This window comes from Oncorhynchus mykiss, chromosome 10 (genome assembly GCF_013265735.2).
Source record: "Oncorhynchus mykiss isolate Arlee chromosome 10, USDA_OmykA_1.1, whole genome shotgun sequence".
In the NCBI taxonomy this organism is placed as follows: domain Eukaryota; kingdom Metazoa; phylum Chordata; class Actinopteri; order Salmoniformes; family Salmonidae; genus Oncorhynchus; species Oncorhynchus mykiss.
Window position 1 is genome coordinate 42,538,416 of NC_048574.1, and position 15,322 is coordinate 42,553,737.

At 41.3% G+C, this 15,322-nt stretch overlaps 2 protein-coding genes and 1 non-coding gene across 4 annotated transcripts; 2 read left to right on the plus strand and 1 right to left on the minus strand.

The window, feature by feature from the left end:
• On the plus strand, positions 1–4,442 carry LOC110533931 (nucleophosmin). 2 transcript variants are annotated; one of them, XM_021618522.2, is made up of 11 exons: positions 1–170; positions 1,357–1,436; positions 1,557–1,676; positions 1,792–1,885; positions 2,091–2,197; positions 2,462–2,502; positions 2,583–2,631; positions 2,718–2,798; positions 3,011–3,142; positions 3,311–3,385; positions 3,650–4,442. In XM_021618522.2, the coding sequence occupies exons 1-11, from the start codon at positions 122–124 to the stop codon at positions 3,698–3,700; spliced, it is 879 nt and encodes a 292-aa protein (XP_021474197.2). In that variant the 5' UTR covers positions 1–121; the 3' UTR covers positions 3,701–4,442. The 2 variants fall into 2 exon arrangements, with proteins under 2 accessions (XP_021474197.2, XP_036846252.1); XM_036990357.1 differs by having other exon boundaries at positions 2,462–2,496; positions 3,650–4,017.
• Positions 3,500–3,570, plus strand: LOC118937078. The gene has a single exon (XR_005034474.1). It is a non-coding gene; the product is annotated as a small nucleolar RNA SNORD61 (small nucleolar RNA).
• Positions 4,443–6,195: 1,753 nt separating the features above from the next.
• On the minus strand, positions 6,196–14,858 carry LOC118966777 (T-cell leukemia homeobox protein 3-like). Its single transcript, XM_036990356.1, has 3 exons — positions 14,139–14,858; positions 11,774–12,011; positions 6,196–7,702 (listed from the first exon to the last, which is right to left on the minus strand). The coding sequence occupies exons 1-3, from the start codon at positions 14,578–14,580 to the stop codon at positions 7,489–7,491; spliced, it is 894 nt and encodes a 297-aa protein (XP_036846251.1). The 5' UTR covers positions 14,581–14,858; the 3' UTR covers positions 6,196–7,488.
• Positions 14,859–15,322: the final 464 nt, after the last annotated feature.

Genomic DNA, 15,322 nt, shown 5'->3' on the forward strand with positions numbered 1-15,322 from the left:
TAAATACAATAGAAGAAGAAGAAAGAAGGCGTGGCGATTGAGCCCGGGTAGTGTGTCTGCGTAGTGAGGGGGCCTGTCAGTTTTTCCATTATCTTCGAAGTGCCCTGTCTCAGCAAAGAAAATGAATGGTCTGGACGAGGAACAAATGGGACCACAAACCTTTCTCTATGGTGAGATACTCTATTTGAACTGACAATAGTTTTTCGGAATCACTTTTATTTAAATAAACATATCAGTAAACTAGCTACTGTATCGAGGAAAAACCGCTGTTCATCAGACACAAGCAACACGAGGTACAGCAAGCTAATATTAGCACAATTAGATAACTTTACCACTAACGTTAGTTGTAGCTCTAATGGGGGACATGTCGGAGTTTTATCAACGTATGGCCTAAATACCATTGCATTACACTATTTGGTAATGGAACTTGCTTACCCAGTTGTCAACTTTAGTTTATCCACGAGATATCAACTTAGCTAACGTTAGCCAGCTAGCCGATAATTAGCACATGTGAGCTAATTCTAGTTGGCTAGCCATCCTAGCTAGCTAGTCAATCATCTTGAAACCACATTTGTTGCGTTATATTTTGAAGGTCTTGGTGTCCCGGTTGATTTGTATGTGTTTAACGTTAACTGGGCCAGACTTATTTGTGATGGACATTAGCTTCTCACTGGGTACCCCTCCATGCTTATCAAATTTCTCAACACGTGCTTTAGGTTAAAGATGGCGCACAAGGCCCTCTCGATAATGTCCATGCAGCGCAACACGAATTTGTGAACATTGCCCAAATTTCTAGTGTTGGCTAAAGTTATGTTTATCTGTAATTATTCCCCTTCATGGAGGTAGTATATTTGAAGTGCATTGATCATGGCATGCTTTGTCAGGGATTTGGGGGTAACCGTTCCAGATTGAAATTGATTGGACACGTTTTTTAAATTAAACGTGGTATGTCTTTGTCAATTGTGTAGTCAAGTGAAACAAAAAAATGTTGCTTAAAGGCCTGTCTACCTACCTGTTTGGCTGGCTAGTTTCATTGACATGGTGAGGGTGCACGTGCGCATTCAACCACGTGGGTTGGTGACCCACGTTTGCCTCACCTCAGTCTACCTTTTTAAGGAGATGTCCAGGGTAGACAACCTTATTCCCCCAGGACCGGTTTGGGTGCAGGCTTTTTCTCCAGACAAATAAGAAATCAAACGGATTTAAAAAACAGACTTCTATGGAGTCTTTTTGTATCGGCTATTTAACTGTCTCAAAAAAAGGCCTGAAACCACACCATGGCATCCCACATGTTGCACACCCCAACGTTGTACCCCTTTACTGATTTACTATGTAATTTACTATTTTCCTCAACAGGGTGTGAGTTGAAATCTGGGAAGGATGTTGTCTTCAACCCAGAAGAGGATGACTTTGAGCACCAGCTAGACTTAAGGATGGTGAGTGTTACAGCTGTCTTTTTGCAGAATAAAATATAAATTACTTTCCAGATATCTGTTTTTCCTCATAGGAATGAGAAACAATTTCTAAACTTGGTGTCTCTTGTTGATTGCTCTTAGCTGTGTGTGGACCTCAGCACCAAGGATGAGCTGCACATCGTGGAGGTGGAAGGACAGGACACAGAGGGTCAGAAGGTTAAGGCTGTGCTGGCTTCACTCAAACCTTCCACCCTGCCAAGTGTGAGTAGTCAGACCTAAAGTATCATCAATACTTCTGTGCCATTCCTGAGTGAGAGATTGTGGGTGTATGGCCTGTGTAGAGTTCATGTTAAGTAACAAGTTAATTGTCTTGCAGGTGTGTCTTGGTGGGTTCGCAATCACACCCCCAGCAGTTTTCCGTCTCAAGGCTGGATCTGGGCCAATCCACATCAGTGGCCAGCATCTTGTCAGTGAGTATGACTTTGTTATAGGACAGTTTTCCCATGGTTTCTTTAGTGATGCCATGGCATCTGTTGTCGAAGATGATATTTGTTGTGCTGATTTACTGATGCATTTTCAACACTGCTTACCAAAAGACTGAGACTGAAGATGACCATTCCCTTGTATGGAGAATGTAGCTTGTCTACTCAAAGTTAACTGAAATCATTCTACCAGTGATGGGGGGAGATCAGTCTTTTGATGAGGATGAAGATGATGAAGAGGAAGAAGAGGTACAAACGTCCAAAAAAAGGCCTGCGTCAGCACCGGCTCTTAAATCTCAGGTTAGTCCCGACTACTGGCCTTCAAGCCAACACACTGTCTGGATAATCACTTGTCACCGTGTACATGTCTGCTGTGTTACTGTTGCGTTGGCCTCTGTAGTCAAAGATGATATTTGTTGAGCTGATGATCCACTGAAGCATTTTCAACACTGCTTACCAAAAGACTGAGACTAAAGTCGGCCACTCCCTTTTCTTAGCATGTTCCCAGTCTTTGCTCTTGCTATACACATCCTCACCTCGTCCTTCCCTTTCTCCCCTTCACAGAAAAAGATGAAGATGGATGTTGGTGACGAGGATGATGAGGAGTAAGTCTGTTTGACTAAAGCACCTGTTCCTCGCTGAGGTTTTATATAGAGTTGAGTTGTAACATGTGACTCCTCTTTAGGGATGATGATGAGGATGAAGATAGTGAGGCTGAAGAATCTCCTGTTAAGGTGAGTGCGTTTTATTTAAGCCTATACTTATTCTGCCCTTGAGAAAGCATAGAAAATGTCACAAGAAACCTCGCTGTTTTTATCAGGCTAAGAAGACTCCATCCAAACCTCAGACTCCTGCCCACGGTGGAAAAGGCTCTAAAGCCAACACACCAGCCGGAAAACAGGTTAGTCCTCTTACACATATTTTGCCCTACTGTAAATTGGCATCTCGTCGAAGATGATATTTGTTGAGCTGATATTCTACTGATGCATTTTCAACACTGCTTACCAAAAGACTGAGACTGAAGATGGCCATTTGTGTTTCTGAGAGCATTATTGTAGTGATTCATGTTCTCATATTACATGTCTTGTCTAACAATTTGTCTGGTTTTCACAGGTAAAGACCCCCGGCAGCAAGGGTGGACAGACTCCTAAAAATGGACAGACCCCCAAAGCAACTAGCAAGACCCCCAAACAAACTCTCCATGTTTCTGAGCTCAAGGTCAAGATGATGGCGACTGTGGAGAAGGTTGGTGTCTGTTAGATTATGAGAAACTTAATGCGTATGATATAATCTGGAAATACACAGGCCTTCAGTGATTAGCTGATCTTATCTGATGTATGCTAAAGAACTGTTAACCGAAAGACTAGGGACACTTCTGAATATCTAGACTAATGTCAAGTCTTGCTATTTCAGGGAGGGAAGTTGCCTAAACTCCAGTCCAAGTTTGAGAGCTTTGTGAGGAACAGCTTCAAAGTCACAGAAACCAAGGTATGTTAATGCTGCTCCAGGACATCATGGTGTTTGTCAAGAACACAGGTTAAATGGAATGTTTGGGAAATGAATGACTGTAGCGCTGTCAGGGAATCGAAACACCCCTAAAGAGCAATGAAGACTATTTTGGTTTTGATCAGCAATGAGAAAAAACACCAATACCTCTAAGAAGTTCTGAGCTCTCATCAATGACATGTTTTCTAACAGTTGCGCAGTTATGATTATGCTTCAGTAAATATTTTCCCCCCCAATCTTTTTCAGACCGTAGAGGAACTGTGGCAGTGGAGACAAACTGTTGAAGACGGCAAATAACTTTTTTCTTAAACTATTTTTAGCCATCTCATCAATTCTCCCCCCCGCCTGCCTACTCTGCCCTCTCTTGGCCCTTCCTTCCCATGTCTGAATCAATGCTCTGTTACGCTACACTGCTGCAGCATTTCATCTCCAGTGCCCTGCTAGAGTGGAGCTAATGGCACTGAGCCCCATCACCCCTGGCCCTACCAGCATCACCCTCTCCAAGAGGACGGGAGGGGTGGTACTATTCCAGCTTTCATGTGGACGGACCTGGGGAAACCCATTTTCAACTTTACATTTTGTAAATGTGTAAATTAAATCCTTGCTACTGTGTTGTACGTAGCATTCTGAAGTTTGTCAGAACTGTCCCTCTGGCATTTTGGAATCTGTTCATGTTTGTTTCATTTTGAATTATTTAAATGATGGGTAAAGTGAAATGGCAAGTGTTGTCCATCCATAAGCTGTTGAATTTGTCGAAGCTTGTCCTTCCCTTCCAGGTGGTAGGCTCTAAGGTCTGAGACATTAACTTTTGCCAAGTATTGTATTGAACGGTTTTAAGAAATTCTCACGTTTATATTTTTTGCAGTAAGGGTAGAGTGAAGCAGCTAGTTCCCTGGTGACATGAATGTCATTTTGAAAGTAAAAATATTCCTGTTTTATTAGACCTGCATCTCATCTGTTTTAATTGTTATACATGAAGTAAATGATCAGTTCTCCATCCACAGAAATATTCTGATCCACAATTAAAAGTTCTGGGGAAGATTGTCTCTAAGCTTTGTTATTGATGGTAGAATTTCAGTGTGAAGCCTGTAATGAGATCCTTTACGTGAGCCTCTACAGGACATGTAGATGATGATGATGATAATAATATAGACCCTGAAGTATGAACTACATTGTTGCATGAAATTATGAAGGTATTTTGAAGATATACTTTTGGTCTACTCTGATAAATGGGCGCGAACATGAAATAAACCTAGATGTCTGGTAGATATCTGCTTTGCTGTTAGCCCACTGTCTTAAACTATGAGGCGGCACTATTACTCCTTGTGCAGACCAACACGCTCCATGACCTGTCCATTGTTGACAACTTGATAATGCTACGATGCAGAGAGAACTACAGCTGCAATGTGAACTGCACTGTTAAGGGCTTGTAAGTAAGCATTTCACGGTCTACTCTTGTATTCGGTGCATGTGACAATTGAAGTTTGCTTTGATTCACAGAAATGCAATCTGTATACTTTTGCATCTCGGACTGCGCTCTGTCATACCTGGCTCCTTACCAAGTGACATGGACAGGCCAGTGTCCATACCTTGCCCTCTCGCTGTATACATGTTTTCTCATCTCGAGGTTCACTTAAGTTACTCTAAAATTTCATGGGTTAACTATTTAATCTTAAATCAGCCATTACCCCCTCCCCCCTACTGACAGGTAATGGAAGCTTGTGTGCTACAAGGGAGGGTAAAGAAGACAAGCATGACCCTATTGGAGCATTTCTAACCTATTGATCTATGGGTAACTGGGTCGATGTGTAATGCTTAACACAATGTATGCTACCCAACTTGAATGTTTCAACATTTACACAAACTGAGGGACATAACTTCATGGACTCACACCCTAAGTATGGTTTTAGCCCTGTTCAAAGTATCTGACAGGGAGGCCTGTTCTCCACTGCATCACTCTGACAAATACAAGACACCAACTACCACTATGCATCTTCTTTATTGCTTTGGTCCCAAATAAGGTGGACAGACTCAAGTCGGTAGGTTTGGAATGTCACCCAATCTCATTCCCCTATGAGTCACTATAGACTCCGGCCAGCAGAGGGGGCTGGTGTATAAGTAAGCCCTTTCCTGACAGCCTTGGTTGTGTTGCATCCCTGAGGGGTGATCTCATCTCATCCTCCCTCCCAGATCTGGAGCAGGTCCAGGAGGTCAGGAGACTTCCTGTATCAATTATCCTGAGCAGAGAGGCTTTATTAATGGCTGCTCTCCCTAATGGCCTCAGACTATCAGGAAGAGGGTTCGTCCTCTTGCACCATCACGTCTGCTCAGCTCTAGTGTGTATGAGTATGAATAGGCCTATCTAAATAGCTGTTGGTGATTCTGCAGCTTTATATGGCGATGCTGAGATATCTTTTGTGATGTCACATTCTTCACCACATTCATAATGGACACAGCACTGAGACCTATCAATCTCCCCCCAGGTCAGCTGAATGTGAGTCAACAGCACTCAGTGGGGTGGGGTGGGGTGGGGGGGGGGGGCTTTAATGGGGAGAGCCTTTTTACGGTCTCTGTGGATCTCCCCCTGTAAGTGCCTTAGATCTGTCGTAGGCTAAATCCTCCCAGGTCAATGTGTTTGTGTGCGAGAGAACGTTAGTGGTATCGATCTTTCTGCTGCTGTTTTTGTTTGCATTGTATTTGAGTGTAACGAGCATGTTCTGCAGACATTCCACTTTCTATGTAAACAATAAAGTAGCTATGGAGACCAACAGAAGGGCATTGAAAAATAAAGAGTGGTTCAAAGCTAAAACAAGAGAATGCTTTTTTATTATTATTAGGTTTTGTTTAGTTATTTACATATTTGTCAAATATGATACACGGGGAGAGATGCTGTTATCATCCATCTATTTCACCGCGTCAAATATTCTCAGATGACTCATACAACAAAGTCCTTTACACCACATTTGAACTAAGTCAACCAGACTCTCCACCTCTCAGGTCTGATATACCACCCTCATGCACCACACTTCCCAGTGAATGGGTCCAGCCTGGCATGAATAAAACAACACTATAAATAATTAGCTTCCTCTTTTACTGGATTGCTTCTTGTCCCACTGGCAAATGTTATTATTCTAAAATAGCCCTTGAGCTGTGTATTAACCCTTCAATGAGTTTTATATATATATAGAGAGAGAGAGAGAGAAAAAAAGTAGATGTCTTGCTAGTGTTCTGGGTGGCTCCTGTTTGAAGAGGTAGCAGTTATCTGGTTTGTCCAGACATCACTAAACACTTGCCCTATAGAACAGCAAGCAGTTGATTCTACAATATCTCACTTGTGGCTATCTGGTTTTATAGTTTGCCTTCTTATTCAAATGTAATTATTCACCCTAATTGAGCTTTAGAGTGTTAATAGATTGGAATCAAAGCGTGTAATACATTCAGTGGCTTTTTAGGGTCAGTGTTTGCCTAAGTCTGTCTCCACCCAGTACAAAAAACATCCTGCTAACCAGCAGTCTAAAGAGGAAACAATTAGATGGAATTCAAGATGGAAAATGAGAGGATGATGAGAATGATTCCATGCAACAACGACATTTTATATATTCTCAGAACATTAGTGTATTCTCTCTCTCTGTTTCCCATCCATTTCTCATCCTTTGCAGACTGGTCGGCTCTGAGATGCAGGGGCACAGAGCTGATAGTGTAACTGTAGTGGTGAAGGAACAGATGGGACGTGGGAGAAACAGATGAGCCAATCTGTGCTGTGTCAGTCAGTCAATATGTCAGTTTGGAATTATAGGGCTGGCTCAGTGACGTGTGTCACGTACATCGCCACAGCTCATAGGCTACCACCCAGGATGCGTCTGACACAAAGGACCCAGCAAACATTCTGCATGTCCAGATCATATCAGGGTACTTAGGAACTGGAGTTTTTGTTTAATCTTCAGACTCCCTCAGACACAATTTGGCTATGTTCTGGATGGACAATAATAAATCATTCATTTCAATTTGCTCACGGATCACCTTTGTGCAGTTTCTTAGATATCAGTCAGAGTGTGTAATGTCCAGAGGGCCCCACCCTGTCCCTGTCACACTAGAGCGGTGACACGGCCCATCTTTGCTGCTTCCTCAGAGGCCCACGGCTGCAGGTTCTGCAGGGCGAACAGGGAGGAGTTGTGGATGCAGAGTGGATCGGACGGAACCGAGTCACTCAAGGACTTCTGGAAGGCATCATGCTGCAGCTGGATCATCAGCCGATTGGCCTGCTGCCGCTCCGCCTCCCTCTCCTCAGCTGTCTGTCGCCTGGCAACGAAGACAGGGCGGGTAGGGAGAGGACAGGGACAGAACAGACATAGGCAGGACACTTATTAAGATCCACTGTTAGAGGAATTGGTTACACAGACAGAAAATGTGATGCACCCAGAGACATGGAGGCCAACATCAGAACAGGGACACTGATGACGACCACCTGTCAGCAGCTATCACATGGTTGATTCAGTAGAGCAGGAGAGACACCACACTGGCATGAGCCATAATGAACCATGGGAGAAACCAGAGAGGAAACTGACCTATGTTGCCAAACAGAACATGATTGCACATTATTGCACTCAAGATGGAGCAACTCTTGCAGATAATATAGATAACAGAACCTTCTGTGTACATTTTATATTTTGCAGACACCACTATAAGAAATACTATTATTATTCATTCTAAAAATAGTAACGTGTTGATTATTTGCAAACGTGTCAAATTGTTCATTTATTATTCGTATTTGACCTTTGACATTTTCCAGTGGCAACCTGTGCAGTAGCTAGACTAGACGACAGTATCATCACGTAAGCACATTTTTCTGGAAATATAAGACAGTTCAGTGTATTTCAGTGGCATTAATCGTGCACCAAATTGTTTCATAACAGGCTGCAATGTTGCATGTATTTACGTTTGATAAATTTGCACTGAGCCTGACATCTTTTTTCAACCGTGTGTAGGCCAAAGCTACTGTGAGCGCAACAGTGTGTCCACAGCTGATGACCTGGCAAAATAAATTCTTAGCCTATACGGTAGGTTAGGATAGGCTACGTTTCATAATGATATTACCCACTGGCATATGCCTCCCCCTTTCAAAATACAAAATTATCTCAGCCTCATTGAAAAATGTGTAGAATAGCATGAGATTAGCTATAAAACTGCAAATGTATCTCTCTGCTCCAAATGATACTTGAATGTAATGAAATTCCAAAGATCTGGAAATCATCATTTGTCTTACCACTTATAAAAGGGCGATCCAACTCTTTAAATAATTATAGGCCAATATCAAAGCTGTCACCCCTGGCGAAAATACCTGAAACCCTTGTTAGTGAGCAGCTAAAATAATTTTTATATACTAACTCTATTTTATCAATGTACCAATTCAGCTTCAGGAAGAAGCATAGCACAATTACAGCAGCCATGAAGGTTTTAAATGATATCACTGAAGCCCGTGACAAAAAACAGCACTGTGTTTCACTTTTTATTGATCTCTCTAAGGATTTTGATACAGTTGATCATGCTATACTGAGGCAGAGATTGTCAAGCGTAGGTCAGTTGCATGGTTTGCTAACTATCTGTCTGACAGAACTCAGTTCACTCAATTTGATGGGTTCAAGTCTGTCAAATTGTCTGTCTGTAATGGTGTGCCCATAGCTCTGTACTTGGTCCCCTCTTATTCACTATTTATATAAATAATTTAGACAAAAATTAGCAAAATGCGCAACTTCACTTTTATACTGATGATACTGTTATTTATTGTTGTGCCTCGTCTCTCACAAAAGCTTTCCAGAACATGCAAACTGCTTTTTATACTGTTCAACATACCTTGTGTCAATTGAAGCTTATCCTCAATACTGACAAAACTAAACTAACTGTGTTTTCTAAAGCAAGAATAGACCTCTGAACCTTTCACCTATTACTACCTGTCAGGGCAATGAGATTGAGACTGTAACCTCATATAAATATCTTGGAATGTTAATTGATGACGGCCTCTCTTTTAAATTGCATATTCAACAAATTACAAAAAAATTGAAGCTGAAGTTGGGATTTTATTTTAGGAATGAGGCCTGTTGTTCTTTTGAAGCCAGAAAGAGGTTAGTATCAGCTATATTTATGCCTTTACTAGACTATGGGGATATTTTATATATGAATGCTTCCACTCAGTGTTGGAGATCAATTGACACCGTTTACCATGGAGCATTGAGATTTATTTTAAACTGCAAAACCCTTACGCACCACTGCACTTTATATACAACGATTGGCTGGCCTTCTCTAGTCAATCATAGGCTCAGTCACTGGGATACTTTATTTACAAAGCCATTTTGGGTTTACTACCATTTTATTTGGGCATTTTTATTGTTCAGAAATGTGGTGGGTACTCTCTTCGTTCGCAGGACTTTATCCTGCTAAGTGTTCGAAATGTCCGAACTGAATTTGGTAAAAGGGCTTTTATGTACTCTGCGCCATAGACTTCGAACACCTTAAAAAAAGACTTTCAAACTGGAGGAACTTGTCTCGATTAGTGTTTTTAAATCATCGATGAAGGATTTTGAGGCTGATTCCCTGACCTGTCAATGTTTTTAATGAGCTGTTTTATGATTTTGTTATACTCTTGTGAATTCTATGTTGTTTTGTTTTACTATATTACCTGTAGTTTTTCTGCAGGTACTACTAGATTACCTGATTTCCTGTAGTTGTTGTCTGTTTGTAATTGTGTAATGACTTGGTGCTGCCTATCTTTTTTTTATTTGTATTTATTTATTTCACCTTAAATTTAACCAGGTAAGCTAGTTGAGAACAAGTTCTCATTTGCAACTGCGACCTGGCCAAGATAAAGCATAGCAATTGGCCAGGACGCTCTTGAAAAAGACATTTCAAATCTCAAAGAGCCCTTCCAGGTTAAAGAAAGATTAAATATTTAAAAATGGCAACATGTGGAATTGCAGAAAACTATTGAAATGTCATGGCAAAATGTGTAAAATAACATGAGATCAGCTATAAAACAAATCTTTCTGTTTGCCCCTTAGCAAAGTGTGTAGAATTTTGGAAAGTTAGCTGTCCCTCCCTTCTCTCAGACCTTGCGGAAACTGCCGGTACACAGCTGATATTACCAAAGTTGTAGGCTAGTTGTACACTTTTTGGCTATATAACCTATGGTTTTCTTCATCAAATAAATGCAGATATTTGTGTCAACATAGCTCACATAGATTTAGCCTAGTCCTACATAAGACAAGCTAATTCATTTTTGTTATGAGTCAAATGATAAGCCTATGTCAGTAAGCACATCTTAATACTGACCCAATCCAACACATATGACACCAGAGCCATGCCTGTGCAATACTCATAAAGCTAGCTCTTTCAAACTAACTCTCTTAACACTGTTTATTGTACTCAGGCTTATTGCTCCAAGAATGCTCCTTTGTGATATAACATCACAATTTATTTTGTGTCCCTACATTACATTTGATTGTGTGGGTGTGCAAGTGATCCACTTAATACTTTATAGGTTAAGCTATTACATCTGAATGTTTTATCTCCGAAACTGTCAAGCCATGTTTTACATATGTCACAAGATCTTTGATCCAAACACTTTGTCCAATATTACTGATACTCTATAGAGCTGAGTGAACGGTGTTAGGAAAACCATAATCCACGAACTGTCCCTAGACTTGTGTGCTGACTGCAGAGCGGAGTGGGCAAACTATGGTCCGTGGGCCAGATCCGGCCCACAAGCTCATTCAATCCGGCCCGCTCGAGGTTTGAGTAAAGAAAATATGCCATGTTGGGTTAGAAAAACACTCCCGGCCACTCTTCAACGTCTAAAACTAAATAGAAAGTATGGAGAAATTATAATGGACTTTTATATATTCTAATGACTGCCCTTTTTCTGGCACGCAAATTGATTTTGACAAACAGTGCGGTCCTCTGTTGAATTTCGAAATCTCAATGTGGCCCTTAAGCCCAAAAGTTTGCCCAGCCCTGCTGTCGAGGGTCATGGTTGTGTTTGTGAGGCTGAGCTGTCCAGTAACATAAAGCGGAGTGAATATGCCTGTTAGGTTTTGCGTACCTGAGTTATTGGGTACCCATTAGCATTGATGCACAATTAGCTGGGGACCTAACACACCTCTATAACATGTATTAGAAGTCAAAGTTACTGCGGATATTGTATTCAAGCTATCATTTCTAAAATTGAAAATTAACATCAGAAAGTAGTAACTGATTATATGTTTCTCTGCTGACCACTCTAGAGTAAAATGTAGACTAGATCCTCATCTTTCTCCAGAGAAAGCACTCAGAAAACAACTCATCTTTCCCCTCCTACCCCTCTCCAGCCCAGTGTCTCACCTCCACTTGGTCCTGCGGTTCTGGAACCAGGTCTTGACCTGTGCGTCGGTCATCTTGAGGGTCTTGGCGAGAGCCGCCCGTTCAGCGCTGGCCAGGTACTTCTGTCTATGAAAGCGTTTCTCCAGCTCACAGATCTGCACCCGGGAGAAAGATGTCCGCGGCTTCTTCCTCTTCGGAGGGGTGCGGTTCTGATAGGGGTGACCAATCCGCCGGGTCACTGTGAATGGCGTCAGTGCAGCTGTGTGTGTGTGTGTGTGTGTGTGTGTGTGTGTGTGTGTGTGTGTGTGTGTGTGTGTGTGTGTGTGAGAGAGACATTGGACAAACAAAGAAAGCAGGTCATGAACAGGTTCACAAGATCTTATGTTGTGTTCAATTTGTTGAAGGACATTGTAGTCCGCATGAGAATCTCTAAATTGACACTATAATCAAAAGAAATGTACAAGCTCATTGGTTTGACCTATATACCACCCGTCCCTCTCTCGCATAGAGGTGGAATGTTGGAGTACAGCTGAATATGCTTTATAGGTGTTTTATGGGTCTTTAGAGGCCATGTTTTTTCATTGAGTAACTCTAATCTAATTCTAATCAACGCAAAATCCAAGTTGAGCATATGTTTAAATTATTCTTATTTATTTTGAAACATGGCTAAATGATCCATTCAGTGTTAGTCCATGGTTAGTTGATAAAAGTACTGCTCAAAAGATTGTTGTATTATATTTCCTTTGACACACAGTGGGTTATTGCCTAGTAGTAGCAGACATTGCTGTAATAGTCAGGAAAATAAGATGTGTTGACAGTCAATAATGCTGATGATGTCGATGAAAAGAGGTTGAGTCTTTTTCCCCATTCAATTCTGATGTGGAGAGTTTCTTCCTTTTGTCACAAAACACTGACAGGCAATCATCTATAACCCTTCTGCAATATTAATGACACTTTACATAGTGCCCCCCGGAAGATAAACAAAGGTTCTGATGCATGTTATAGGACATCCACTGAGACAGACTGGGAAAAATTATTTACGTTACAGATTTACTTTTTTTCCTGAAGTGTCCCATTTACAATTATTTTATTACAACGTGACAATGGCAAACAGTAGGCCTACCATAAGTATTGGCCAATTATCTAATTTCTGTCAATGTAGGAATACCTTAGTAACTTTCAAGTATTTTCTACTGTTAATTCATTTAGATGTTCCATGTAAACATTTAGTTTGAATAAATAGAAACAGAAAGGCTTTACCCCTTCTAGTACCCCAAATTATGGTTTACAATACTGCAATAACTGTATATGTTCTGTGGAAATAATAATAATAATTATTATTATTATTCATTATAGGCCACATTTGAGTAATAATAACAATAATAACACACACACATAGGATTCAAAATCCAAGCAAAAACTGTTCCTTCAGTGGTAACAAAATTAGGTCGAGTTGCTAAAGACATGTGATGTAGCTAACACCCTACGAAGAAGTCTGAAACACTTGTGCAACGTATCTGAGCACTTTCGATAACAGCACACCCCTCCTATTGATCTAAATCGAAATATTAATTCCACATTTGGATAAAATGTGTTTCTTTTCATAAACGGTTCTAAATTGATGAAAATGTAAATAGTTATAGTTTAATGCGAGTATACCGTTTTGGTCTTCCGGTGAAATAGGCCTGTGTTTATTTATTAGAATAACACGGGTTGCATTTTTATATTTGTGATCAGTTCATATTTTCTTGTTCAATTGTGTGGTAAAACCTGCATGAAAAGTGTGCTTATTGTTATATTGACATATTTTTAATGGTGCAGCTTGCAAAGTATCGTTGTGCCCAACGCATCGCTTTGAGAGAACGAACCTAACTCGGGTAGTATTTCTACCGCATGTTTTAAAGTTGTTTTCATGTTAGTCTTTCGCCTTTGAGTTAGGCTAAACCTTACTTTGAAATATGAAATAATATAGTATAATGAATAATTCAGTGTTTCCTTATTTGGATCTGTTTGCATTTTCTTTGCATGCTATGTTCCTGTTGATTTTATTTAAATCCGTATTTTCCCTCAATAGGAAGCTTTCAGAATTAGGCTACAATTCAAGTTAATCTGGTGACCTGATTCGACTAGTCCTGTATAATTTATTTGTGGAACTGGGTAAATCCATGTAAACTCCACGAGTGAAACGAAAATTCCCCTTTGAAAAATAATAGGCTAAAACTTATGAAAACACTGAATTTACCGAGTTGAAATGGAAATGACCACAGCCTGGTGATGATCAGGTCTGCTGCAGTACATCCTATGTGATTGTAGGGCCGGTTCCCCAGTCCCAGATTAAGCCGCCCCTGGACTAAAATAGCCTACACATTGAATGGAGATAGTTTACCTGCGAATCTTTCCTTTGCGAATCTTTGGCTGCTCTCCATCCAGGGGAAGCTGATGCTGCCTAGCCCTGGTACCGCGCTGGCTATAGGAGGAGGCACTGCGGCGGCCAGCGGCCTGTGCGCCGGGACTCGTATCACCCCTCCTGGGGTGAAAGTCAAGTTCACTCCGTATGCACTTGATTCTTCGTATGATGATGCGATTCCATGGAAAGAACCGGAAAGAGAAGTGAAGGGCGCTGCACTGGCTCCACTTGGACTAACGAGGTGGTAACTTCCTCCACTTGTGAAGTTCCCAGTATCCGAACCACTCCGGGTGGTGTTCTGTGAACCGTCCTGGTCGGTACCACTGAGAATCTGGTCAATGCCGAAACTAATAGGTTCATGCTGGGGAGGTTGTGAGGGCTGATTTACGCCGCTGGGGCTTGAGCTTGGCGCCCGCTCCATTCTCGCTCCCAAAACCTTTCCAGTACCTTTACGCAGTCCTCGGACAGAGCCGATGTTGCATAAGGTTATGATGTAGCCTAAGAGTAAAAATGTGTTATGTTGAGTTAAGCATCCAGCTCTTTCCCGATTAAATCTCGTTTTGGATAGTTTGCGTTCTATGGCTTTCTATGGCAGCGAGTTTTCCACCATCCTTCGCGGCTCTGACGGATCCGTCCATTTGCGATTTGCTGATGTTTGGCACACTGACTTTGCAGGGCAATCGCAGTTCGGATCAATTCTATTTCGCCCACTACACCCCCGAACGCAAAAGTGTTTCCTCTGTCCCTCTTCCGATTGGTTAGAGTAGCTTTCCTGCACCTTATTGGTTGAAGTTTTAACTTTAATTTGCTGAATTGAATGGGAGCTGAGGGAACATTCCAAAGTGACATCATTTCTTAAAAAGCGCTCATTGCGGCGGATTCATTATTATGTTGGCTGTAGGCCTATTGTCTACCACCAATGTGGTGGTCCATCATAACCACGGCTTATGAAAAAAGGGAATGCTTTCAGAGATTTAATGACAATGCTTTGATAGGCTTAATGATTAGCATGCATATTCCAATTTAGCGTATTTCTACATCAGTGGCAACCCAATGGGCACAGACAACATTTCAACTTCTAGTTTTGATTTACGTTTGGTTGAGTTGTCAACTAACATGAATTCAAAGTGAAATCAACAAAATACGTCAGCATGTCATTGAAT